This window comes from Phoenix dactylifera, unplaced genomic scaffold, assembly GCF_009389715.1.
Source record: "Phoenix dactylifera cultivar Barhee BC4 unplaced genomic scaffold, palm_55x_up_171113_PBpolish2nd_filt_p 000253F, whole genome shotgun sequence".
Lineage (NCBI taxonomy): Eukaryota > Viridiplantae > Streptophyta > Magnoliopsida > Arecales > Arecaceae > Phoenix > Phoenix dactylifera.
Genome location: NW_024067746.1, coordinates 249,625 through 277,573, shown reverse-complemented (window position 1 = coordinate 277,573; position 27,949 = coordinate 249,625). Strand labels below are relative to the sequence as shown.

General features: G+C 37.5%; 2 protein-coding genes across 4 annotated transcripts; both read right to left on the bottom strand.

Moving 5' to 3' along the window:
- Positions 1–298: 298 nt before the first annotated feature.
- LOC103723579 (growth-regulating factor 4-like) lies at positions 299–5,445 on the bottom strand. Its single transcript, XM_008814536.4, has 4 exons — positions 5,024–5,445; positions 3,725–4,106; positions 1,103–1,575; positions 299–1,009 (listed from the first exon to the last, which is right to left on the bottom strand). Exons 1-4 carry the CDS (start codon positions 5,205–5,207, stop codon positions 1,002–1,004), a joined length of 1,047 nt encoding a protein of 348 aa, XP_008812758.1. The 5' UTR covers positions 5,208–5,445; the 3' UTR covers positions 299–1,001.
- Positions 5,446–15,389: 9,944 nt separating this feature from the next.
- On the bottom strand, positions 15,390–26,087 carry LOC103723580 (syntaxin-43-like). 3 transcript variants are annotated; one of them, XM_039117617.1, is made up of 9 exons: positions 25,887–26,087; positions 25,561–25,791; positions 18,627–18,903; positions 18,248–18,337; positions 18,083–18,160; positions 17,277–17,354; positions 17,111–17,176; positions 16,947–17,027; positions 15,834–15,941 (listed from the first exon to the last, which is right to left on the bottom strand). In XM_039117617.1, exons 2-9 carry the CDS (start codon positions 25,740–25,742, stop codon positions 15,834–15,836), a joined length of 960 nt encoding a protein of 319 aa, XP_038973545.1. In that variant the 5' UTR covers positions 25,743–25,791; positions 25,887–26,087. The 3 variants fall into 3 exon arrangements, with proteins under 3 accessions (XP_038973544.1, XP_038973545.1, XP_038973546.1); XM_039117618.1 differs by having other exon boundaries at positions 25,561–25,774; XM_039117616.1 differs by lacking the exon at positions 25,887–26,087 and having other exon boundaries at positions 15,390–15,941; positions 25,561–25,742.
- Positions 26,088–27,949: the final 1,862 nt, after the last annotated feature.

Genomic DNA, 27,949 nt, shown 5'->3' with positions numbered 1-27,949 from the left:
GAGAAAAACAATGCCACTTTGAGAGAAAGGCAATACCGTTGCTAAGAAACTTACCAACATGAGAAGGCTGCGCAGGCAAAACATAAACTGCGCTTCCCATATCCCCATCAGGGGAGCTCTTGTATTTGGACAGCCGCCAGCTGAAAGATGCACTTAAGTAATGTTAATCTAATAAGAATATTAGCCCAATTAGTGATATCCCATTTTAGAATCTTAGCCCAAGCAAGGCTTGAGATCATTCTAAAATGACCCAGGCAAACATCCACACGCCGATCGATATAAAGCACATCATTAACTCACAAAAACATTTATTCGATCATGTTCGGAAACCCAGCTTATAGATTCCAAGTTGAATACAAGGCAGCTGACAGCATAGAGTTCGATCGCTTAGCCAGTGCTGCACAGGCATCCAAGCCAAGAACAAATTCTCTGTACAAGCTATCAACAAGCCCATGTCCCAGCACCCCCGCTTTAAAGATTATCTCAATCCCAAACCCTGGGCATCTCTTTTCCCCTGTTTCTAGTTGGGCGTTTCCACTTTGGCAATCAAACGAGCAATTCCAGTGAATGAAGAGGCAGGACGCCAACAAAAGCTGGGAGATAGAAAACTGGAATAATGTCACACGGATAGATATCATTGTCCCTGAACCAGAGCCAGTGTTGGCTGGGACCTAGGAATCCTTTAATCCCACCATTCTGAACATACGGATGATAGATGACTTCAGTGCTCCAGGCACTAAACTTACAAAGTTGCTTCCATAAAGTGTTCACAGGCAGTTCCAGTACATAAAAATAATAATAATTAAAAATAGCCACAGACCCAAACAGTTATTAGTCAAACAGCTCCACTAGATGGAGAGATTGATAACAAAACTCAGGCCAATTTCTTAAAAGATCAAAGAAAACCATACGGGCAATCCTAAAAGTACTGCTGATAGTCTGATACCTCAGGCACTTCCGGACTCAAAGAGCCGGACCCACAAGGCCTGAAGACTTCTCTCTCAGTCATCTGCATCAAGGAGTTGAAGGACCAAGAAGTCATGAGGCATGGCAATCCCAAATAAATATAAAGAAGGAAAATTGCCTATGGATTAAGACCCACCATTGGGAGACCTCGAAGAGGTTGTGGAGAAGTCAGAGGAGGCCATTGGGATGGAAATCGAGAGCTGGGTTGTGGAGAATGAGGTCCGGTTGGATCTCTCCTCTTCCAGGTCTGACCATGAATCCCTCGTCTTAGGCCACTCGTCAAAGAAAGGCCGGAGTGAATGGCCTTCATGCTTTACAGGTTCTGCTGACCCAAAATCACCTCCAAAGAAGGAATGCTGCTGCTCATGTTTTGACAGCGAGCATATGGTTACCTGCCCAAGATCTTGCACTGACTGAAACTGAGGATAAGCACTCTGTAGAATGGAAGGCTGCTCCCTAGCTTTTGACAGCGGAAATGAGGAAACCCGAGATGGCATCAGGTGCCATGAACTGTCCACTGTTGAGTCCGTCCCAAGACCCCTTGCACTTCCAGATGCTTCTGAAAAGAAGCTATGCTCATCCACCCCAGGTTTCACTTCAGAGAGGTACCTGTTTGTGAGAAACATATTCCAAATGGAAAAGAATCTTCAGGAATCAAAATTACAGAATTCCAAGATAATTGGGAGAATCACTCCATTCACTAAAGGCAACGTCAAACAAAATGCACAAGCATAATGCTTGATGACAAATAGTAGCATTACAGTTTTAAGTTTTCCAAGTTGGTAAACGGTAGGCAAGTCAGTACAAGGTCACCTGAAGTTAGCCTGAAGTTAGTGACAAACCAAGGGAATGTAGCCTGAAGTTAGTTACAAACCAAGGGAATGTAAAGAACTCAACACGAGAAGCAGCAGTAGCTCGTCCTCAAGACCAAGACAAGCTTCTAGCACCAGGTTGAGTATTTATTAATAAAAAGTTGATATTTATGGAACAAGTCAGAAAAAAGAACACCATATCAGTGAAACAACCAAGGAATTGCAACCTGTATCGAAACTAAAGAAATGTATTATTACATATTTAAGGGGGAAAAAAGAAGAAACCATCAGTTGCTATTAAGTTGAAACTGGAATTCAAACTGTGCACAGAGATGAGATCAACAATATCTAGCAAGGTACACTATCTCCGTAACGAATCCCATACCAGTGTCATCTTGTCACTGCTGATACGCACGGTATGGAGGTACGCCCTCCATACAGTGTATTGGTACCGAACCGGTACAGTACAGTATATTCCATACTGCTCGGTTCGGTACAATATGGCGAACCATATCCAACTTTCATAGCTAAAGAATTTTCAAGTTAAAGCGGGCAGATATTGTTAAATATGATTTATTATGGATCACAGTGTAGCACTAGTTTCCTCTTCTTCTTTTTTATGATAGAAAGCACTAGGCTTCCTTCAAATGACATATCAATGCAGTATTTTGGTCATCAAACTTTTGATAGTTATCAGCAAAACCATAGAAAGAAACAGAGAGAACAGTAGAGACAAAAGTTGTGAAGCATCACAAAGTCGTTACAACTGAATATCCACAAACAATCACTTGCTCAATAATCAATAGAATAAAATCCAAGAAACCAATATCTCCCAGTCAAACCTATAACATGATAATAACAAGGAAAAGATAACTACATTTGCAAGTAACATGATATCCATCTCCAATGTACTTATGCGAAAGATGTGATTTAAAGTTTAAACAATAAGCAATCTGCAAGCTGTGACGATAGACAGGTCTCTATGAAGAACTTAATTATACAGTCAACCCATTTATCAGCAAAAGGCAAGAGTTGTCATACTGCCTGCACTATAGCAGAGGACAAAATTTCCATGTAACTTGCGAGACAACTACCACTAACTCCTTACATATAGAATTTAAAAATAATAAAAAAAAGCTGCAAACATATTCTAACAGACTGTCAATCCTTTGCAGTGCTTGTCATGCAGAAGAGAAAGAGTCTACTCCAGTTCCACGAGCTCTGACAACATAAGGTTATCAGTGACCTTATTTCTGCATGCATAATCTCAGGTGGTCTGCAACCAAGCCCTAGTTGTCCCAATTGAGAACCATAGCATACACATCTGTCCACAATTTCTATTGATTTGATGGAAGACCAGACTACTCTTCACACCATGAATACAACATTAAAGGAAAACTACTTAACTGAAGTAACTTTTAGACTACTCCTAATGATTTAAATCTCCAGAGTTCCTGCAACATTGCTGGACAACCTAGACTGGAACAAACTTGGATCTTAATTCGTTTTACCTCCGTCAAGAAAAAAGAGAATAATTTAATATTTTTATTATAGTTTAAATAATTGAAATATTTGGATATGTTGGCCAATATAGATATCAAGTTAGCAGAACATTGCTGTAAATTATAAAATGAGAAATTTTCACATAAATACCTCGGTGATAATTAGATAGCAAAAGAAGAGATCAAAAGGAGGGAAAAAATCTCAGATAATATAGCATATTGTATTAGCCCCTGCTTTGAGATATATAGGTTTACATTGGTTCAAAAATAAGAAGCAGAAAGTCAAGTGTATGTCCTTAGTGAGTGCCTTACCTGTTAGTGTCATTCATTTATCGCATTCTATTAACATCAAAACCCCATGGTAGGCAAAGATCATCAGTACAAGTTCATACCAAAATATACATGTAACTAACATTTCAAAGCATATGTGTAAAGAAAAAGGACCTGCTGCTGCTGCCAATTCCATAGGAGCTAGGGTCCATGCGCAGCTGAGAGGAGTTGGTCCGCCAAGGGTATGAGCCCTGGAGGTTGCTGCCACCTGAGATGGAGTGCAGAGGTATGCTCTGAAAGCTCCCACTGCCGGTCCCACTTGCAGTGCTCCCGGAGGGAGCAAGGGATGTCACAGTCGAGGATGATGACTGTGACTGAGAGAGGGTTTGTGATTCCACAGGCTTTCTTGAACGGTTGCGGCCACGATGCATGTGGCGCTCACAGTACTTGGAGTCAGGGTACGCATCCTTGGAGCACCGCCACTTCTTCCCATCGGTCCGACGGCATCGACCAGGCTCCGGGTCCAGTTTCTTCCCATAGAAGGAGTAGTAACCCACTAGACTCAAAGGAAAACCCACCCATATCAACACATATGGACTACGAGCACACCATTTTATTTTTCTCCTTTTTTTTAAGGATCCAAAACCCTTTATCCTTCTACACGAGCCAGTACAAGGGCTTCAAGTAGAGTACCACTCTAAATAAATCGCAATGCATGCACGAAGTGATTAAATGTTTGGGACACACTACACTTCTGAAAAATAGCAAAAAATACCAACAAAAATGGCTAATAGTTGCAGCATCAAGTAGCAGGAGAACCTTGGGAGGAAGAACTAACTTCTTAAAACAATCAAACTTTATAAACCCATGGTCAAGCTGAATGGTTACTCGAATTACTACCAAAAGTTGCAGGCATTGTCAAATGCCTAAAGAAGTGAAAGAAATGGGGAAAAAATAGAATGTTCGCAACATATTTATATATCCCAGAGGATAAATTTTAGGGAGGAAACTCAAAAACACGTTTAATTACTGCAAAATGCTCCAAAGAAATCCCAGTAGCAAAGACAACTAGGTGCCATTTAATCGGAAAAATTGTATTGCAAAGCAGCTTCTTTTTCCGGAAAAAAAAAAAAGAAGCAAGCTCCAAACAAGAACTCAGACATGGAAAAAGAGACAGAAACCAAGATACAACGAAAATGGCGAAAGAAGGAAAGAAGTAATAAAAAAAAGATTCCAACTTTCAAACTCTCCATAACATCCGATTAGTTATAAGAAAGACACGCTAGAAAAGGCAAGGAGCTGGAGTACAAAATACCCAAAGAACCCAAAAAAAAACCGATTCAAGCTCCAATAACCCCGAAAAATCGAAAATTAGATCCAAAGTAACAGCCTACGAACATCAGGCAATAAAAAGGACAAGAATAATACTAGATCAAAGGACAAATGAGAAAAGCAGAAGACTGGGTGCCTTACGGGCGGGGTGGTGGTAGAAGCGAGCATGGACGGCCTCGAAGCTCCTCCGGATGGGTATGAGGAGATCAGGGGGCACGGGGACTCCGGCTATGAGGTACTTGTAGATGAGCGCCTGGTGCTCCAGCTCCTGCCACTGCGACGCTGTGAACGGCGGCCGGCAACCCCCCGCCGCCGTGCTGTTCATCGGTCCCTCGATGGTAAGAAAGGCCCCAAAGGTCTAAGCGAAGGAGAATATAGAGAAGAAGAAGAAGAAGAAGCTCCCCGGAGCTCAGTCATGGCCTAGGGTTCGAGACGCGGTCGCACACTCCGCCGGTGAGAAAGAACGGTAGGGTTTCTCCATTTCGCCTCGCTAACGAGAGGAGGAGGGCGGCAGAGAGTGAGTACACAGTCGGTGGCGAGGTTTTATAGCGGAGGGAGGGGGGAGGGGTGGATTTATTAATTAATTTTACCGTAGAGGGGTGGTTGAGGGGATCGATGCTGCTGCTATTAATTAATGGCTATGGGGTAGGGGTTGAGAATATGAAATAAATAAATAGAGGGGGCAATGAGCAAAAATAGAAAGATGTTTATCTCCGGCTGCCCGGGTCGCTATCTGAAACTTTGGGGTTCTGACAGTGTTGGGAACGGAGACAGTATCCGCTCGGGGGGGGAGGGGAAAAGGGTTGCAAGGAAAAATAACGTTATTTGGTATCTATTTGAAAATTTTGTAATCCTTCATCTTCGGATTATACTTTGCTGTGTAGATTTCTTTTTTTTCTACCATAAAAATACATTTGATTCGCAATTGCAATCAAAATTAAAATCAAAATAAATTAAAATAGAAATCAGAATATGACTATATCTCCAATATATTTGATTCATAGCTAGCGGTTCGAAATATTCTTCTTTTTTTTTTGAATTCAACAAACTCCACTGCCTTGAAATCGGAATGAGAATGAAAATTCTTTTAACTATATAACTGAAACGGAAGTCACCCAATTTTATTTTATTCCAAAGTTCTTCTCTCTCTAATCAACGGTGACCTAAATGCTATGAGGATGTTAAAACATACTCTTACTTGTTGTAGAGGATGACATATTTTCCTTACTATTTTTTTTCTTAAGAGATTTTAGAGAGCCATATGTTGAAGGAGTGTGATTTTTTTTTTTTATTAGTGGGGGCTTCATGAATGCATTTGAAGTGGTATGTTAACTATATGCCGGACCAATTTGATTGTTCAACATGTATGCTCCAAAAGCAAAATGAATGACCAATATTAAGTTTTTTTTTTTGTTTTTTTTTTTGAATGCACCAGCTTTTCACACCAAACACACATGAATATAATTAAAAAAATTACAAATAAAAATCTGGCTTACCAATATTAAGTTAGACAATCAAAATTTTCAACAGATATCATCTACTTCTCTCATCCTTCAAGCATTGGACTTGACAAGATAAACAAAACTCATATAATATCGATAACCCGAACAAATCATGTCAAAACTTATTTCTCAATGCTGAGACAACATATCAGGCCAGATCTTGTATCCTTTGTTTATATGTTACGTGAGATAGTGGTTTGCTTGAAACATACTACATCAGTAGCCGTATGCTTGCATTTACTATTTTGATCATCACAGTTTAAAAGGTTACCACATGTTAGGAAGGCCCACATATGAGGGGACTCAAGCATCTAAATTCCAGTGTCGAACCATACGGTCCAGCCATGGTGCAATTAATTGGATAGAGAAGAACACACAAAATCCAAGCATAGTGGATGCTTCGGGTGCACCTACTTTGGCTGAAATAATTGAGCAAACTTCCATAAGGTGGCAGGTGGGTCTTATCACTTTATGAGCCCCGCCTCCCTTTTACTCCAAAGCACCAAGAATTCGAGTAAGATCTTCTTCGTCATGAAGCTTAGTAACTCTCTTTTATTTTTCTTACCTTGAGTCCGGCCATATTTTTGTGTTGGATTTTGGATTTGATTTTATGGTCCATGAAAGAAAGTGGTTATAAGAAGATAAGAGCTACCAACTATTTTTTTCTTCTCTTTTTCTTGTTCTTCAATCGGAATTGTTCTAAATATTACTAAAAGAAAGAGAATTTATTATTGCACACGTAGCCTAAAATGAGTTTCAGAAGCAAAAGATCATGTAGTTCAACTCTGTGAGATCCTAAGAATTTCATATTCTGTATATTTTTGAGGTAACTAATAAAAATTTATAATTTTTCGGGGTTCTTTCATCATTTTGGATCAGAAAGAGAAGGGGAGCAGCCCCCTCTCCCTCTGTTCAAACCTTGGGAGTGGAATAAATGAGGGTAAGAGCAATCATTCCCTAAGCCATGTCTTAGCCGGCACTCCTCGAAGATGTTATGGCCCATTCCCTTCCCTTTTTAGTTGTAACTCTGCTCCCTTTGCCTTGATCCCCGGCCCGGCCGGCCCCAAGCAACCTATCCCCAACCTCCAAAGCAAATTGCTAAAGGAGGAAGCAAGAACAAATGGAAGAAGAATAAAGGTAAAAAGAGAGTTAAAAAGGAGGCACCCCTTGCCCCCACAGCTCCCTGCTGCTCCTTGGCCTGACAGCAAGTCCATGTGATGGGTACGATCGAGACCGGCCCAAAAATCGCTACGTGGCTTTTGGGTAGCTATGGAGGGGGGGACCATGGCTTGTCGGCAGAGGCGAAGTCGACAAGAAAAGCTTGGCTATTGCATCCAATCGAGAAAGTGAGCAAGTTCTCGATGCGGTCCATATTTTGGAGCTAGCGAGGCTCCATGGCTTCCATCTATTTTTCCACACACACACAAACCTCACGCCGTAGAGGAACTTCTATTGCAACATGAGAAGAAGGTTGTAGATTGTGGTGGTGGGAGATATCTTGTTGCCCTAAATCGGCTCGATCCAATTCGCACACAATTCAAATTCGATGTAGTCTGGTGAAGCAGATCAGGCATGGTCTGTTGCAGTTCGTATCGATGTACATGGCATGGCATGATACATACTTGTCTAGTCTATATATATATATATATATATATATATATATATATATATATATATATATATATATATATATATATAATTTCTTATAAGATGAGCTTCCATTAATAATGGACTGATTTTATTTTGATTTATTATGTAATACGGGCTAAATTATTGTATGAATGAATATTGAAGAAGCACATAATTAATTTGTGATTATATGGTTATTATGGTGTAGTGAGTATTAGTGTAGGTTTGATTTGGCTAATGAGCTCTGTAATGGATGGTCCTATTAGTATTACTAACTGGGATAGGTCCCCACTCTACTTCTATATATGTGAAGAAGAAGGAAAGGAAGATCTATCCCTTTTTGTGCTTTCTTCTTCTAAGAAATCCCATCATGGCAATCATCAATGGCTGCTCGGGGCTCTCAAGATATGCTTCGATATTTTCTAGTTTATTTTATGATTTTTTGTGCTCTAATCTTTTACATGGCGCCCGTAAAAAATTTCACAACCTAATTATCACTTGCAGCAAGCCAACAAAACTTGCCTCCTTCAGGTTTGATCATAATTAGCTTTTTCGTTGGGTACCTCAAATTTGGACCACTAGTGTCTATAGCTTCAAGTAGGAGAAGAGAATGGATCTGCATTCAAGAGAGCCTTCATATGTGGTCCGTAATAAGTAGGCTCCATGGCTTCCATTCATTTGCAACCCTAGCTACAGAAAACTCTCGTACTCTTATGGGGTCATAGATTGTGGTGGGGCATACTTACCATCCCTCATTGGAAGCACCCTTTCAGCATGAAATCCACATTGAATGTGGTTTGTTGTTGTTCAAGCATAGTTTGGTGAAATTTAAGCCAGTTCAGTCCATCTACACGGCTCGATATAAACTCGATCAGTCCTGTCGAATGTTTGGTGGAATGGGACCACTGATTTGGTGGCAGCTGCAAAGCCAATATGAGAGGTTTGATATATAGTTAAGAAAGTCCTCAATGTGCTCCGCAGATAGCCTAAGTCCAATGACGTGTTTTTCTAGTTGGTAGCTTGGACCAAGTTCACCATCTGTCTATAGCCGCAAAGCTGATAAAAGATTGTGCAATACACTCAACACCGTCCATGGCTGCCATGCTGATATAAGATGGTGCATGCATTCGTTGGTTGGTGCTCCATTCTGTTAGGTTAGACTATGCCTTCTTCAATTCCATTCTTCGTCTCCCTAGTCGCAGTCTTCTTGCTGGCCCAACCCAACATGCATTTTAGAGTGCCGTGCCAGAGCGATAGGCGCTCCGCAGTCACGCATTCGAGCAAGAGCCTTTCTTCGCTGTGTAAATAGAGGACCGGAATAAGATGAGTTCTCAACATTGTCCACAAAGTTGCTTCATATGAACTGGTTGGGGAGATTTGTAACCACGATAGCTAAAGATTAGCTAGAGGAGATGGGGACTGGATTTGATGATTTTCGTGCATGCCTGAGACAAGACACCTATTGTACTATTTGAGTAGTCTTATCTTCTATTGACCTTAAAAGGTGTTTTCATGATGCAAAATAGTTGAGTAAAAAAAATGAGTAATCCATTGCTTTGAATTTAATTGATTAATTTTAGAAAGTAGAGAAGGAAGCCTTCAATTACTCTCAAGTAAAGATCATCTAACTGAATCTCCACATCAAGAAGCAAAACTCCAAAACACCATGAAAACAATCCTTGAAAGAAAATTTAGTTCTAAGCTACCTCAAGAATCAATTCCAAGTTTGCAACGAGTCAACCAAGGCACACTATCGCTAATTGATATGCCTTCACGAGCCGACTCCAGCAGATCGTGAGTCGACCCCAAAATAGTCTTGAAAAACAGACAGAAAACCATAAAATTCAATATAGTGGCAAGTCGACTCATGAAGAGCATGAGCTGACTCCAATCTAACAAGAATCGACCCAGGGATAAGCGAGTCCACCCATAAATAGTCATAGAGAAAAGACAAATGGCTGAAAAATTCAACGTATTGGCGAGTCAACCCATAGGAATCACGATCCAACTTTAGTCAAACAAGAGTCGACCTTAGAAAATAATAAGTCGACCCCTGAACGGTCATAGTGGAAAGACAGAGAGCAGTAAAACTTAGTCTATTGAAGAGTCTTCTCCTGAAAATAACGAGTCGATTCCTGTCACCAGACGAGTCGACTCCTAAAGTGAGAGAGCCGACTCTACAATGTCTGAGAGAGCCGAACTACTATAAATCTTGTGTGTTTGTGTTGTTTGTGTTGCTTGCATTTAATTAATTCATATCTACTTATTACTCTTTTGCTGAAGTTAATATTCATCTATTAAGCTTTTTAATTCTGCTGCGTTACATTTAAGCTCTTGAAAAGCCCAATTCACTCTCTCTTGGGCTGCATAGCTAGGCAACATAATTCATTCCCTCCTTGCTTTCCATAAGTCATTAGAAGTTGGGTGACTATGTTGCTCAAGTTCCCGCTAAATCATGCATAAACTGTAAACCTCTATCTCTATATACCTACAAGACGAGGAGGAAAGAAAATTCAACCCCTCTGAAAAATTTAAGAAAATTAGAAAAAAATTATAGGAAAAACGATTCTTCTGACACACGTGCGAAAAGGAAAATTTTGATCATGTTTTCACCTGCCCCCAAAAAAATCACTTCTTAATTTTAGAAAGTCCTTCAGAAAAGAGAAAAAAAAATTCCTAATACTTCATTCCACAGTCATTTAACAAAGAAAAAAAATATTTTGTCACTAATATTTTCCTCCTAGGACTCTTCATAATAAATTTGAATCTAAATTTTAGCGATAAGAAAAATCATCCAAACTATTAAAAAAGGAAAAAAAATATTTTGGCACCAATATTTTCCTCTTGGGTCTCTTCATAATAAATTTATTTAAATATTATTTAAATTCAAATTCAAGTTTCAGTGAAAAGGTAAATCCTCCTAGAACTTCTTAATTATTTTAGGATCACATATGATTATCTAAATATGTGAAAGATGTGTAATATTATCTAAATTTGAACTTGAATTTCAATTTAATTCGTTCCTTATATTTTTCTGCACATGCACAAAAAAGGAAAATATTAGGTCATTTAAAAAAGAACAATATTTCCTTCAAAAAGAAAAAAATATTTCCTTTCTAATATTTTTCTCCACAAGCACAAAAAATTCATGCACAAAAAAAATTCAATTCAAATTAATAATTTCTCCACATTCACAAAAATAGAGAAAATCCTAGGTTAGGTAAAAAAAGAAAATATTTTATTCCTAATATTTTTCTCTACATGCACAAAAAACTCATAGATAAAAAAAATCGAATTTGAATTCCTTCCTAATAATTTCCCCACTTGAACCAAAAAAGGAAAAATCATAAGTCACGTAAAAAGAGAAAAAGATATTTCAATCAAAAAGAAATATTCACAAAGGAAAAAAAACAACATGCACAAATTTCATTTCTCACTTATTTTAGGATCACACAAAATTATCTAAATAGATTAAAGATGTCTAAATATTATCTAAATTTGAATTTGAATTTGAATTTAATTCATTCCTAATATTTTTTTCTGCATGCACAAAAAGGAGGAAAATCTTGGGTCATCAAAAAGTAAAAATCACTATGTTAAAAAGAAAAAAAATATTTCTTTCCTAATAATTTTTTCCATGTGCAAAAAAATTCATGCACAAAATTAGGAGATATGTGCAAAAAGATAAAATATTTTATTTAAAAAAGAAAAAAATAATTTGTTCATAGTATTTTCTTCATGCATATTAAAAAAAATCAAAATAAATTAGATTTTTAGTGGAACTCTTCATAATAATTATAAAAATTCATGTAAAAAAGAAAAATCCTCCATGCATAAAAAGAAATTTTGATTTTGAATTCATTTTTGATAATTTTCTGAACACAAATAAAAAATATCATAAGAGGTAAAAAAAAAGCCAAATATTTTTATTTAAAAAGGAAAAAATAATTCACTCATAATATTTTCTCCACTTACAAGAAAAAAATAAAATAAAATAGATTTTTAGTGGAACTCTTCATAATAATTATAGGAAGTCATGTTCAAAAAGGAATATCCTCTATGCAAAAAAAAAAAATCAAAATTGAATCCCTTTCTGATAATTTTCTCTACATGCATAAAAAAGAAAAAAATGTAAGATATGTACAAAAGAAAATAATTTGCTCATAATATTTTCTCTATGCACATAAAAAATTTAAAATAAATTAGATTTTTAATGGAACTCTTCATATTAATTATAGGAAATGTAAAAAAAAGAAAATCATCCATGTATTAAAAAAATAGATTCTTATTTATTTTGGGAAGTCGACATACATTAATTCTATTACATAATTTAAACTAACCAATTAGGCTATGCAATGGAGCATAATTTATTGCAAAAAAACTTAGAAATAAGATGATACATGCAAAAATTATCACAAGCAATAACAATGGGGATACTTTTATGATTCTAAGAATTCTATTGTCACCAACAGAAGATGAGTGTCGCTTTAAATTCAAGAGTCAAGAGGAAGACAATAAACAAAGTTGGGATTTAGTTATTAAAAGTGGATGTTGTAGTTCCATAAGCAACAATAGAAGGTTTAAAAATGTTGATACTTGATAGATTTGAGCGTCCAATTAATTTTACCAAAATGTGGGTTGCAGTGAAACTTTCGATGAAGATTTTGATTATAATTAATATTACATATCGAGTAGTTTGCTTTTAATGCTAGCAAATAAATACTTGAATTGTATATATTTTTAAATAAATTTTATTTAAATCTCAAATTAAGGCAGGCTGTGATGAGTATATATTTATCAAGAAATAAGAATGAGAAACGATTCAAAATGAGATCCCAATGATTTAAGAGGTTCGTGCAATCAAAATCTCAAGTATCATCATGTCTTCACTAACTTTTCAAGGCTAGTTAGAGTAAAATTTAATGTATTTTGAACTAATGTCATTCAACAGGTAATTTTAATATTCCAAAAAAATATGCACAATTTTATCAACTTTCTTACCATCATTTATAATAAAATTTATTTTTAATTTAGGTTATAAAGTTTTTGTTTGAAATCAACAATATCAATGTGGACGAATTCATTGTAAGATAAATACCACCATATCTTTGTGCTTCCTCCTACTTTAATAAACCAAACATGTAATTTATTTTAACTAATAAAAAGTGTTGGAGAACATATTATGGTAAAACAAGATTTCATGAGCACTAATCAAACTACAATATTGAGTGAACAATAGAAACTTCAGGTACTATCTTTTCTCTTCAATTTTTAGTATTAGATACATTATTCTGTATTATATATTCTCTTCTTTTCTAATAAATTTATGTTATGTTGTAGGATGTCTATATATACATTTACTTCAATAAGATTTCTACACCGGTATGATAAGTATTGGAAGGTGAAAGGACGTGTTATCAAGATGTTCAATATACAAGCGATAAAAAGATGTATATTCAACCTTTCATTATGGAGGATGGTTCTTAGGGATGATGAGGTAAATACTAATTTAGATAGGTTTTTAATTCATTTGACATTAATAATTTATAAATAATATAATATATTAGCTACAATTTTCTTCCTCTAAAAATGCGAGAAAACTGAAATAGTAATATGCAATCAGAAGATAGAAAAGTTAGATACTTTTGAGCAAGGAAGTTTATATGAGTTGTTGAAATAAAGGATGCAAAAATAAAAAATAAGATTATGAAGAATAATATCCAATTGATAGTCACAAAGTCTTCTAAAGTACAATAATATGTTGATGATCAATCCACTATTCCACTATATAGCTACAACTTCATCACTTTTGATAAAATTCAAGATTATATTAACCAATAAAGATATCCTATCAGTAAGTATCATTAACCTCCAAAATTCAATTTATAAACACAAATATTTTTAAATTATTTATTATTAATGCTTATTTATATTTATAGTGATTGTACTATCGAATTTAGCGACCATTGTTCATATCGAAAAGAAAATCCACCAACATCATTAAAGTAAGAAATTTATAATTTGCTAAATATTAATAAGTACATACTAATCATTCTATTTTTCCAATTCTTGGTATCTCATATATTAAATACATAATCATACTGAAGAACTTGCTTTAACTATTTTTGATGGATATACTAAAATTCTCATTAAAAAAACCTGTCGAACTAGATGATCTATACTTAAAGCTGATACAATTGTGACATCTTTTAATTAAGTAGTATTCCTTAATTATAAATATATTAATATAGTATTTTTGTCTATATTATAGAAGGGCAGACCAATAAAGTTAGAAGAATTTGTTAAAAAAATATTGTGGAACGCTATATTTTTATTTTAACATTCATAATAAATGACACCTCCTCATCTGCAACGTCTAACTGGACTCTATGAAGCATATTCCAAATAAATCCTACTAAGAAAAGTCATTTCTTTTTACAACTTATTGCGCAATACGATCAACCTAATAAAAAATTACAACTATTCTGTTTCTCTACTTCTTTATTTAATATATATATATATATATATATATATATATATATATATATATATATATATATATGTTACTATTTTTTTCTTCTCCATTTTTCACAGGTTGAAATAATCACAAAATGAACACTCTAATCAAAACAAAAACAACTGCTCAAGTTCAAAAAGGAAAGAATTAAAATATTTTACATCAAAGAGAAAAAAAAGATCAAATATCTTCCCATAAGCACATATTTATTTATACTACTGCAAATATTCAACTGATCTATTAAATAATTTATCTTTTCCGTTAGTGCTAATCTTTTTATTAATAAAATATTGAAATAAAAATAATCAATAATTATTAAATACATTTCACTTACAATACATTTTATCACTCTATTTTTCAAATTTTTATTACTCTTCCATTACATAAAATTATATTTAAATTTTCATCACCTCCCCATAAATCATGCAGGTATCATTTTTATGACCAAGCAATCAAAAAATCCTAAAATGATAAATCATGTCAAATTAGCGGTACATGCAGCTTACCAACCAGACAGCCCCAAGAAATCCCTTCAAATAGATGCTAAGGACTTCCCACTCTTCAGGGACAATTTTCTGAATCCAACATGATGCAGGACAAATGTTTATTTTATCAAGGCTCGCACTGTGATTACTGATACACCATTCAAATATTTAAGTACCCTTGACTTCTTGGAGCCTAACATGTTTGAGATTGCTGCAAAACCGAAGGAGGTCTAAGAATGTCTGATGATGACAGACAAGTATTAGCAGCACAGAGGATGGCTATTGTGCTTCCATCACCATTCAAAGTCAACACTCAGCTGGAACGAACAAAGAATCCAAACCTTCAAAGGATGTGGTTATGACACACATTGATGTGAATGTAATCTGCTGCCACCACGTCCAATGTCTGGTTTGATAAATTTCCAAGAGGAACAACGTACACGAGGACAAGCATTGCCTGAAGTAATGATGATGTATTACAACATTATAGGGATTTGTTACAAAGTATTCTTTCTGTTTATATGAAGAATCTTCAAAATTGGAGCAAGCTGTTTAATATTAGCAACCCAAAGCTATCTTGCAATTCATTTACCAAGCGGTGCATGCAGCCGTGCTGCACACCAAAGAACAGCGAACTCTCTTTCAGTGTAACATGAGTGCTCCCCAGATTCTGCAAGCCACTACTCCATGATACGAATTGCGGCTGCGTAAACTGAGACATATGCACTCAACTGAACAAGCACTGCAAAATGTTGATGAGGGGAAGGCATGCCGGCATACTCCACAGAGATGCCATTTGAATTGGTATGATTACTAGATCACAATAATATTTCCTTGAGAACCAGAAGGACTAGCAGAATGAAGCAGAGTATGACAAGGACCGTAGCACACATCACCATCCCACCTTTCCTCTGTGTTCGCTCTGCCTGCAGATTGGACACAAAACTGAACAGTATCAGATTTAGAACTAGCCACATTCCGTATTACTTAATACACGGACCAGGGTTTCCAACTCTGCATTTGAAAACACAAATTTCATAGTTAATATGATATAAAATTATAAATGCTGGTAAGTTTTGTCCAAAATAACATCTAAAGTAGGCATACGACATGATATATAATCTATGAAATATTTATCATGGATTTTATATTTATATATATTAAGAAAAGAATATTCAATCCATCAAACACAAATCTTTATATATATATATATATATATATATATATATATATATATATATATATATATATATATATATATATATATATATATATATATATATATATATATTATCCATGTTTTCAAGTTGTTAACTTGTTAACTACCTGGCAGATTTAGGGTTAACAGAAGTATAAGAGAATGTACAAGGATTCAGTCCATAGGATCTTGTAAGCATCTTTTTAACAAAAGAACCGAGAAATTTTTTTGTTAAAATCAGTACTCCAAACATGCCTGAGTGGTTATCCAAAGAGAATTTTAACAAGGTCAAGAATCCCAGAAAAACAGCATGCAAATAATCAAAGACAATAATAAAGACAGAAGTGTCCCATATATCCCATACTTTAGGAACCAGCAGGCCCATGACAAGTCAACATACAATGCTCGAGTAATGATTTGCATGAGAGTCTTAAATGTTTTTAATGTTGCCTTCATTCTTAATTCGTGCACATGATTACCATTTGGAAAATTCATTGCTGAGTAGGAGGATAACAGATTGATTAGAAGATAGTTATGTTTTCTCCTCCATTTTTAAGTTACCTAAAGTCCCAGGACGTCCAGGTTGCAGATTAACTCTGGAGTTAAAGGCCCCAAGGGGAAGGTGGTATAGCATAATTGGACTATCATACCCCCTCAACAACTTTGTGAAACATGAGCAAGAGAAAAAGGGGAGAGAGAGAGGAGAGAGAAAGAGAGAGAGGAGAGAGAGCACCTTTTCCAACTGTTTATAGCCCTCTTCCACTGAGGTTGCAACATTCTGTACATTATAGTCTATCCGGTCAATGATAGTTCCCTGGTTCACATACACTAGCTCAGAATCTAGCCATTTTAAACAAAGAGGTAGTCTGTTATTCTCCAAAAAGATGACACTCATACCTGATCGATCACAAGGACTGAGAGATCCTTCATAATCTGAGCAAGCTCATTAACGGATTCTACAACCTAAAAATAGAATCCAAGTTAAAGGCCATGGGTGGTTAAAGGCAATCCTTTTATTGTTCAGTAATCAAATAAATTTTCAACAAGCTATGAAATGCCCTACCTGTGCAATCTCCCTCTCCCTTTCTCTTGTGAGGACCTCACTTCTTTTCAGCTTTGACATCTGAAGATCATCAAAATCCTGAAGAAAAAGAGATAGAATTCAATTTGAAAATGATTGCCAGCATCCAAAATTAATTTGAAAAGGACTTGTTTGCACTTAAACATTGGTCTGTGCAAGCAACCTTCTGTAAGATGCAGAGATATCAGGTTTGCAAAGTTCCTAGCCAAACTATCCAAATGATTATTGCAGGTAAAAGGTTACTGGGAAGTGCATAAAAAGTGACTCAGTTCCACAAAAATAGAGCCATCAGGAGTTTGAGACAAGTTTGCACATGCATAGGGATGCCAATCAGTCAGCAAGACCTGGAAGCCACTTGAACTGAACCTGATTTTCAACTGTCAGCTTGATCCAAAATTTCAACAAGATCTGCACACTCAGAAATGTTCAGATGACAATTTTGGATGAGAAACTCCAGGCAGGGTGCACATATTTGGAAGTAAATATTGTTGACCCAAGTCAGCCAAAATCTGACCAGCCCCCAGTTGACTGACATTGCAAGACCCAAAAATCAACAAACATATCAGGCCTAATCTGAACTCCATAAACCAAAGTGTGTTGGAATATCATTCTGGAGCCAGTGAAAGAGCCATCTTCTTTCAGACACATGCCTGTGTTCGGTTTTTCTTAAAAAAATTGTTTAATTAAGTATGATTCAGATTTTCAGACTAGTGTTCTACTTTTTTTTCTTATTAAAAAATCATGTAGTTATAGGCAAATTATGCACATTAGAAAGAGAAACAACATACCTCATCAACAAAGTTATCCTCCTCCAAATGGGATCTAGTTCCATTTATGTTCATCTCCAAGTCAACACCATCTTGACCCTAAAAAAAGTTAGATAATGGTTTGAAGAAACTGATGATGTTAGAGAAGCCAGAAGATATAAGTGTATTGTTGAAAGTTCAGCAGACCTCTTTCTGCTGTCGAAGGCGCTTCAAGTAGGATGATTGTTTCTTCCGAAACTCCATTGAAAGACTCTGAAGGTTAGTTGCAAGCGACCGCTGCAGAAGAAACACACAATTGTCATGACTATCCACCAAAGAGAGCTGATAAAAAGACACAATCTCCAATCTTAGAAATATCCATAAACTGCTTAGTAATGATACAATACTGCCAGTTGTATGGACCAAACCGCTTCACAATTTTATGCAATGTCATATAATAGGGAAGATATTGGTGTTGCAAATAGTTTTTGATATTAAAAGAAAATGTGAAGGATTAACCAAATGCTGAAGCAATTAATGTGAATGTAGGGAAAAAGAAAAACTGTACAGATAATTCTCATTATACCTGAACATTTTTTCGAACATTTGAATCTTCAGAAGGATCACTAGAAGAAAGCTTTTGTAATCTCTTCTCAGACTTCCTCAGCAAATCAGTTATCTCTTGAGTAAGAACCTCGATTGTATGTTGGTCCTCATGACCATCACCAAAAGAAGGCATCAAAGCTTTGGCATGAGCCTTAGCTAACTCGGACATTTTTGTCCGAGCACGTTGCATATTCGCAGCTATTTCTTCAGATATATCCACCCAAGCTGGAGGTAAACCAACTGTAAGGGCTCCTCTACTGCAGCAGCAGAAAAAGAAAAAGCAAACCAAAAAAAAAGAGAGTATATCAAGAGACTAATGGAAGCAACATGAGGCTACATCAAAGAATCTGATTATGTTCCAGCTTTAAAGCAGAGAGTCCATATCAAACTTTTATGTCCTACAGCAGACAATGTGCTACATGACTAAAAAAGGAATAAAAGGATAAATATGTTCCTTGACTTTGATTAGTTCTACATTATTTAGAATTAATCTTAAACTGTATTGACAGAAGTTCCAGGGTGAGCAATGGCATAATAGCTCATAATGGAAGGTAAACTATAACCGTGATGGAATGTTCTTTAATATGTGCATATATAACCTGACATATGTTTGTTAGAGAAGATTAGACAAATTTCTAGATGTAGAAAGATGATGCTTTCAGCCTTTTCATTCTAATTGTACTTCAGTGTTTTTTTTTTTAACTCTACAAATGATGATTACAGTTAGGAATGGGGAAAACAGTCATAAGACTACAAGATTATATAATATATATTATCTCTATGTAGACCGCGGACACCCTGCTCTCACTGAATGTTTTAGTCTGAGCTGTGAGACTCACTTCCATTGTTGCAGTCTTTTCTTATTAATCAGACACTCCTCGTGATTCTCTTTGTTTTCAGCAGAGAGAAACAAGAAAGTAAATGTAACCAAAGTGATATTACCAATGCAAAACATTTTATACTATTTATCAGTTGATGGGATTACAGTGGACCATCAAATAGTCCTTTCTATTGAATCAGTCCGGTGCACATGCCGAATATAATTCCCTTTATACATAACACAGGCAGCCCACAGGCTACATGGATCTATATGCCAGCAGGCCTTGAGTCCTTGAATCCAAAGCCATTTTCATGTTTCCTGAGAGGCTAAGACATGATCCCTTTTGAACACTTAAACTACTTTCCTCCCTCTTCCTCCTCTAATTCCTCCTCCTAAGCTGACATTCACGCTTCCTTGCTCCACTCCCTCCTAAGACCTCAACTCCTTCATCCTTCCCACCACCTCGTCAATTTCCCATCACCTCCATTTACAGCTGAGAGTGCATACTGTTCCATCAGTAAAGGTTCTCCATACACCCATTGAACCTGTCATCTCCTTCGTAGGAGAGAATCCAACCTTGCCATTGCACTATGAAACTTGATAAAATCTCAACTAGAAAGACTATTTATGAATTACCAATGCAAAATATTTTATACTATTTATCAGTTGATGGGATTACAGTTGACCATCAAATAGTCCTTTCTATTGAATCAGTCTGGTGCACATGCTGAATATTATTCTCTTTATACATAACACAGGCAGCCCACAGGCTACATGGATGTATATGTCACCGGGCCTTGAGTCCATGAATCCAAAGCCATTTTCATGTTTCCTGAGAGGCTAAGATATGATCCCTTTTGAACACTTAAACTACTTTCCTCCCTCTTCCTCCTCTAATTCCTCCTCCTAAGCTGACATTCATGCTTCCTTGCTCCACTCCCTCCTAAGACCTCAACTCCTTCATCCTTCCTACCAACTCGTCAACCTCCCATTGCCTGCATTTACAGCTGAGAGTGCATACTGTTCCATCAGTAAAGGTTCTCTATATACTCATTGAACCTGTCATCTTCTTCGTAGGAGAGATCCAACCTTGCCATTGCACTATGAAACTTCATAAAATATCAACTAGAAAAACTATTATATGAATTATTCAGCTAGCTATCAGAGCTTTATTGCAATCATCTATGATCAACATAAGCAATGAATTTATTATAAGGCTATTGGGATCCTTTGCTTGTAAAAGGACATGGCTGTTGGACTTGTTTCCCTGAGATGCAGCAATACATGGTGATCTTGTTACCCCTCAAGAAAAATCCCATCACTTGCAAAAACAGACCCAAGTACAGGCTAGGCCAGTCGATGCCCAGCTGGTACATATCATTCTAGGCTAGTACTAGCACCTCGCATGAAGCTTTTTAACTCTTTTAATTTTTAACTGAAAACTTTAAGTCCTTTTTTTCGGTTTCAGCATGGCGTGGAGTGTGGACCAGAATAGCATGGCATGTACCAAGTCAGCAGGTGACCAGCATGCCCATCAGCACCGATACTTGAATCTTGCTTGCAAGTAGGTCCATAATTCTTGTTTACTTATTGTTCTTCATTGCATCATCTTCCTGTATGTTTAGGTCTTGTTCTATTTTTCTTTATTGTACACTCGGATCCAATTTACAATGCATCAGCTAGCATAAAAATGTTAATATGATACCCTTGCATTCAGGGCCAGCTCGAGCCTTAGGCGACTGAGGCCCCCAGCCCAAGGAAGGCCCCGCTCTGCCACCGCTGCATAGCTTTTTTTTTTTTTAATTGCTTAACACGGGACAACTTTCACATCCGAAAGCTAGCAGGAGTGCAAGACAGTAAGCTACCGCCTGGCTACGCCGCTATAGTGCGTCCCCGACGGTTATAGGTACCGAGGTGAGATAACAGGGTTACAGGCGGGCGATGGCTACAACAAACAACGGACATTTCCTCCCCCCTTCTCTCCTCCCTTCTCTGCCGGTAATTTTTTTTTTTTTGCAGAACCATCTTGGCTTCTTCAGTGACAGTTCTCCTCTCCCCCAAACTCCAGTGCTAAACCTTCTCGATCTCTTCTCAGCGTTTTCGGCTTTTCGCAGTTGCAGACTCGCTCAGCCGGCCGCCGGCGGCCGTCAGGCTTCTCACAGAGTCATAGGCAAGGCGGTGACAACCTCCTCGGCGAGGGTCCCCCCGTTCCGCGGCTTCCGCCTCCGACGCCGGAGCTACCCGAGGAGTGACGACAATGAGAAGGTGTCAAGGTGAGACCAGATGGCCCCTCTCTTCTCTCTATCGCCGTCGCTTGGCTCTCCCTCCTCAGCCCCGACGACCTCCGCTAGGCCCGATCCCATCCCCAGCCCCCCTCCGCCCTTCTCTCCGACTTCTTCCTCAGCTGGACCAACCGCCTCGCCGCCGACCTCGCAGTCCCCCACCTCGTCTTCTACTCCTCTAGCACCTTCGTCGTCTCCATCATCGACCACATCTGGCACCACATGCCCCGCCGCGAGGACGATGACGGCCCCGCCGCCCTCACCATCCTCTGCGACCTCCCCTCTTCCGGTCTTCCCCGGGCTTCCCCTTCGACCACCTCCCCACTCCTAAAATGCTTTCCATTAATATCAGTTGAATAAAAGGTCTCGTCAGCTCTCATGTGTTTTTGTTTGATTCTGCAAGTGGTGGGCTATAGTAGTGCCCATTAATTATTTGACTGAGATATCTTACCAGAACTTAAGTTTTTATAGTTGTTGCATAACCTCCATGTTTATCAGTAAATACAGGTCAAGATTAGAAGCTTTTTTTTTTAGTTTAACAATTTTAGGATATTCTGCAGTCATCTAGTGGGTACCTGCTCCTGGTGAGCATGGCTACTAAATGCTTTGCAATCAACTTGTATAGGTGTTATTGTGTTAATTCCTTTAATTTATTTTGATATGCTTGAATAAAATTTCTTGGAAAAAAAATGATGCCTAGTTTCTAACATTTGATCTTCCAGATTCTACTTGATGATGTAAAGCTGTCTAAACAAATATTGGATCTGATGTTCTACATGTAAAGCACAACTCAAGATTTTTTACGGTATTTTGTATTTATTATTATTTTTTATTTTTTAAAAAAAGGCCTTCTTTAGTGAGTTTGTCTTAGGCCCCTAAATGCATTGGGCCGCCCCTGTTTGCAGTATAACAACCAATACTTATTAGAAACCCTTGGGCTTTTTGGGAATTTAATTAGTATAAAGGGCCACTTTTGACAAACTCCAATTTAGATTTTAGTCATGAGTATCAAAATAAACAACAAGATGAAGAATAACAACCTGCATTGTTTTGTATAAGACTTACATCGCACATTTCAAGGTAAGCTCTCACTTGTTCTTCCATTCGCTTTTATAATCTTCTCATCCATAACCATGACTAGGTTGAAAGTCTCTGTATCATTCAAATTGCTCTTGCTTTTGTCCACTCAAAAGGTACATAACCTTAACATTTGCCACCATAAGATTGACTTATAAATCATGTGAAGATTATGAATTCTTGGTAGTCTATCTAATGCGGTTTCAAACCATCATGTAACTTACACAATGTTACCTAGACACGTGACATAGGGGTCAAGTATCCAAAAGTCTGGAAGAGTCAAACATGCAATATCTTAAACTATAAGAAATGGGGATGCATCGATATTATATAGATATTTTTATATACATACAGATGTATGTATATCATGAATAATTTGTTAGACCAATTGCTCTATAATTTGATAGAAGTCATAAAACCTTTTGCTACATGTTATGTTAGACTTAAAAGCCTCTATTTATAAGTGCCAAAAGTTGATAGTAACCATGATGAATCATGATTTGCTGATTTTGAAGTGTCAATAAGGGTCATATAGCATGCAAGTGTCCAAATTTCCAGACACAGCAAAAACATAGATTTTGAAGTGTCTACGCAACACTGAACTTACCTAATAACCCTATGGTATGGGGGGGAAAAATCAATAAAAGTTATCAATTTTCCAGACTAGTGATTTGTTGAAACCTAATCAAAATTCTTTGGAAATGTGTATTTGCTGCAGAACTTCCAAGTTCCAATTAATTAGAAGGGACAAGATCTAATCATTTCTTCAAAACCGAGGTCAATTTCAGTGGGAAAAATTCTCGCATTTATCAACTGTTGTTCCTTAACACTAAATGTACTACGTATCATGATATCTCTGATGTCATAAAAAAATGGTGAAGTTACTTATTATATTGTAATATCATTTAGTAGATTAATAGTAAATCATAAATCAGTGGGTAATGGTAACCTTGGTATCGGAAATTTAAAATTAAAAATTTTGGCCCTTTTGAATGTTTGTACAGTCTGGGCATTCAACCAAAATCCTTTGGCAAAAAGGCATAAAAATAATATGGAACTGGTATACAAGTAAATCATATGGCCATAATACTCTCCAACAAAATATTCTTGAGATAGTAGATTCAACCATGGGGAAGGAAGAAAAATTGATTTTTAAACATCCATCTGAAAGGGTGGTGTGAAAATCCTAATCTATAAGCTGCCAAAGCAATTTATGATATTTCTGCTGTGCCACCCTTTCGAGGGTGTGTTTCAAATAATGAAACAGGCAACTTAGATAACCTGCCCATTTTTACATCCTAAGCACACCCTTCTTTGCAACAGGTTTGAGTGAAACTCAATTCAGGTGCATCTTTTGACTGGCCATACTCCACTATGGGAAGCCAAATAAACATCACTAGTGACACCAAAAAAAATGCAACTATTTTAAAGTCACCTACCTAAAGTTTCAAATACAAATAGCATGAATAAACTTTAGTATGTAAAACCGACTATAAAGTACAGTTGTACAGACTAGATAGTTTCTATATTTACAGTCATTCTCTCAGCATACTGAACTCAATGGATTTTATCCAACTTATGGATTTCATGTTTGGGTGATTTTTTTTTTTTTTGGTTAAAAAATAGGAGGGGAGGGGGAGGGACCAGCCCACCCACGTAGCAGCCCCATTACTGGGCCCCCCTTCCACTAGGGAATGTTCGATACAGGTCGCAGGTTTCGCGTGCCTTCCCCGACCCGTGGGCTCACCCCACTGGGTTCACCGCCTCACGTGTGGGTACGTCACCCCAGCGCCACCTTGGTACAAGTGGAAGGAAAGCATAACCGCCAACAAGCCAGCCGAGCGTGGGGCATCCGGTCCCCTAATTTAATCGACGCCCGCGCGTTTCGAACCCGGGCAACTTGGGCGGAATTATCGCCTCCTTACCACCAGGCTACTACCTTGGTGATTAAAATTAACCTAGATGCAGCAAAATTGGTTCCATGATGTATTTGGATTTGTCTTGTGGTCATTTTCTTTTAATTATGGGACTCCTTTCAGGAGGAAAAGCTTTTAAAGGAATACCATATAAAATGTCACTTCATGCTTGTAATTACACATCCATATGAGAAAGTAAAGTTCATTTACTCTAAAGAAGAAGCACTTCTAGGCCATTTTCGAGACATATTTAAGGTCCCTCACAAAAAAAAAAAAAAAAAAAAACTGAAATTTAAATATTAAACAGATCCCCTCAGAGTTCTGCGTAAACTTTAAGAAAAACAATTCGATTTTTAGCAGAAACCTTCTCATACCCTACTCACCATCAGTTGCAGTTCTAAATTCTTCCAAGTCATAACGACCCTATGAAACTTTTAAGCCAACATAATTGTTACTAAAAGTGACAGAACACCTGATGTGTTCTACAAGATTGGAAGCAAAAATCATGCAACAGAATTTAATCAATCCTTCAAATAACCTGAACGCCCTATTTATGACCTACCATACTTTGAGGGGGAAAAAATCTAGAATTCCCCACCAAAAAAACATAGGAAAAGGTGAATTTTTAATAAACTCACAATTTCTTGAAAAAAAACACCAATAAGATATCCAAGATCTCGTTTCTTATTTATAAAGATAGGGGGAGGAGCACTGAACCCTAACGAATTCAGAAGCCCTAAATTAGGGTTTCCGCACAAAAACAAGAAATCGTTAAAATTAAAGAAAGAGCGAGGAAGAAAAGGCATACAAAGGCTATACCTTGAACTCCCGGGGTCTTCTGTGCTGAGAGGAGCGTAAGACCGGTCGTGCCGCAGAAGCGAACCGCTGACTAGCTCGATGACCGGCCCGCCGCCGGAGGACGACGACGGCGACGGGACCCGGACGCCCCGGAGGGCTTCGCGGTACTTTCTATAAAGCGGCGTCCTATTCCTCATCGCCATGGCCGAAAACCCACCGAGAAATCTCGAGGGCTCTGGGACGGAAGAGGCGCTTTCAAAAGAGTCCGAATAAAAATAGGAAAAAAACAATCAAGACGACGACTTTGCGTGATTCCGGGTTAAATCCTATAGAGAGAGAGAGGATACAGTTGATGGGGGATCTGGATCTCCGTCTTCTTCTTAAGCCCGGAGTTGGGACAGCGGCGAGGAAGAGGAGGGTCGGAGGGAAGAAGCGCCAGATGCAAACGTGGGTCCCGGTCGGATGGGAGATGCTTGCAGGAGAAGTGCTTCGAGAAAAAAAATTGAGCCCCGAGTTACATTTGCAGAGAGTCTAACGGCGCTGCGGGTTGAATGCCTCCAACAAATTTTTCTATTTTTTTATTATTATAGGTATATTTATTTTAGATTGGTTTAATAAATTCAGTTTACCAAAATAAAACATCCGAATCTATCAAATGACCGCCCACAACTATAAGCATGATGCTAATCTATAGTTGAATATACGGCAAGTAGAAATACTAGGTTTGAATTGAAGTGTGTGAATCCACTACTTTAGATGCCTGCAATTGTAAGTGCAAGCTATATTGGAATTGCCAAAAAAAATCCAATTTTTTTCGTTAGAACTGCAGGTAAAATTATCTAGTATTTTGGTTACAACTTTAAGTTGCAATTTGGAAGCAATCTTTTGAAATGACAATATGCGTAGCTAATCATACCGAATCTAGTTTATAGATAACTCTAACATATATTCCTACTAAATTTTTTAATATTTTATCTTTTGATTCCCACAAATATATTTATTTTAGATTGGTTTAATAAATCTAATTTACCAAAAAAAATCAACCCCAACACAAACAACCCATCCTACGAAGGGCCACAACTATAAACAAGAAGCTAATCTATAATTGAACATAGTGCTAATAGAAAAGCTAGGATTGAATTGCAAGCCTCTAAATTCACTATTTTAGAGACCTACAATTGCAAGTGCAAGTTGCATTGGAATTGCTAAAAAAAGATCCGAAGTTTTTAGTTAGAACATCAAGTAAAATTAGTTGGTATCCTGGTTACAACTTTAAGTTGCAATTTGGAAGCAACCTTTTGAAAAATCTCCTCACCACTCTCCAACTAGTGGGAAGCAACTCTTTGAAAAATCTCCTCAAATAAATATCAATTTTTAATAAATATGAAATAAAATATAGTTTTATCATAATAATAATATAGTAATATTCTAATAATTATTATATAATGATTATCAGCTATTATCATATTACAAACATATATTCCTCTAGCACCAGATGTTGGGTTGAAATTTGGCCTGAGGGTGACCACGCCGAAGGAATCTGAGAAGCCGCCGGCTAAAACAAAGAAAGGAAGCCGTCCTCTTGCGCACCGGTGTACCTGCACGAAACCTTGGCCGAAAATTCTGGCGAAGGCCATCCGATGGCTAAGTTAGTGCTGATCCAAAATTTTTGAAAAAAGTTTACAAATGCTTTCAATGACCTCTTATAACTTACCGAGGGTCTTTCTCTACCCTTTTTTATAGAGTGAGGGTTTCGGTCGTTATCTGAAATCTCGGACCGAGCTATGATCAACTGGCCATTAGCCGTTACCTGAAATCTCGAGCCGAGCTGTGATCAGCTAGCCATTAGCTGGAGGCGGCGCGAATCACAGAGATCAATCCTGCGGGTGAAGAATTCGAAAGATATCTTTCTAGATTTGTTTGAATATGGATTCTGAGGATCTGTGGGATCTTCGATGGGATCAAGGTTGACAGAAACGAGGTCAGCTCGGCCTCGTGCCGAGGTCGGCTCGGCCTTCGGCGGGGTCCAAGATCGGCTCGGCCTTCAGCACGGTCCAAGATCGGCCTGGCTCTTAGCAGGACCGAGGTCTGGTCTGCTCGGCTCTAAAGTTTGCTCGGCCGGAATTGGGTGGCTCCATGCTGAAGTAGGACGATCCATTCTTGCCTCTCATCATTTGCCCCCCAACTTTCGAGTTCGAGTCGTTCTTTGTCTCGAGCGAAGAAAGTAACCGAGTTATCGATCATTCTGTGCTACAGCCACATGTTCGTGAAGGTGTATATGCCGAGTGGGGTGCACCTCTCGTATCATTGGAGCTGATGGCTTCAGGTTGAGCTTCCCGAGCCAAGCTTGGGTCGTTTAAGCTGCCACGTTATTCCCAGCGGAAGTGGTTGAGGGAGCTCTTCAATGCAT

What these genes read in the sequence shown, in the direction of transcription:
- LOC103723579 (XM_008814536.4), bottom strand. Translation starts at nt 5,207, where the DNA reads ATGAACAGCACGGCGGCGGGGGGTTGCCGGCCGCCGTTCACAGCGTCG. An exon ending in CTTCTACCACCACCCCGCCC is followed by an intron (nt 4,107 to 5,023) that starts GTAAGGCACCCA and finishes CTTTGAGTCTAG; the next exon opens with TGGGTTACTACTCCTTCTAT. An exon ending in GGAATTGGCAGCAGCAGCAG is followed by an intron (nt 1,576 to 3,724) that starts GTCCTTTTTCTT and finishes TCTCACAAACAG; the next exon opens with GTACCTCTCTGAAGTGAAAC.
- LOC103723580 (XM_039117617.1), bottom strand. Translation starts at nt 25,742, where the DNA reads ATGGCGATGAGGAATAGGACGCCGCTTTATAGAAAGTACCGCGAAGCC. An exon ending in GAAGACCCCGGGAGTTCAAG is followed by an intron (nt 18,904 to 25,560) that starts GTATAGCCTTTG and finishes CTGCTGCTGCAG; the next exon opens with TAGAGGAGCCCTTACAGTTG. An exon ending in ATGTTCGAAAAAATGTTCAG is followed by an intron (nt 18,338 to 18,626) that starts GTATAATGAGAA and finishes TTTCTTCTGCAG; the next exon opens with CGGTCGCTTGCAACTAACCT.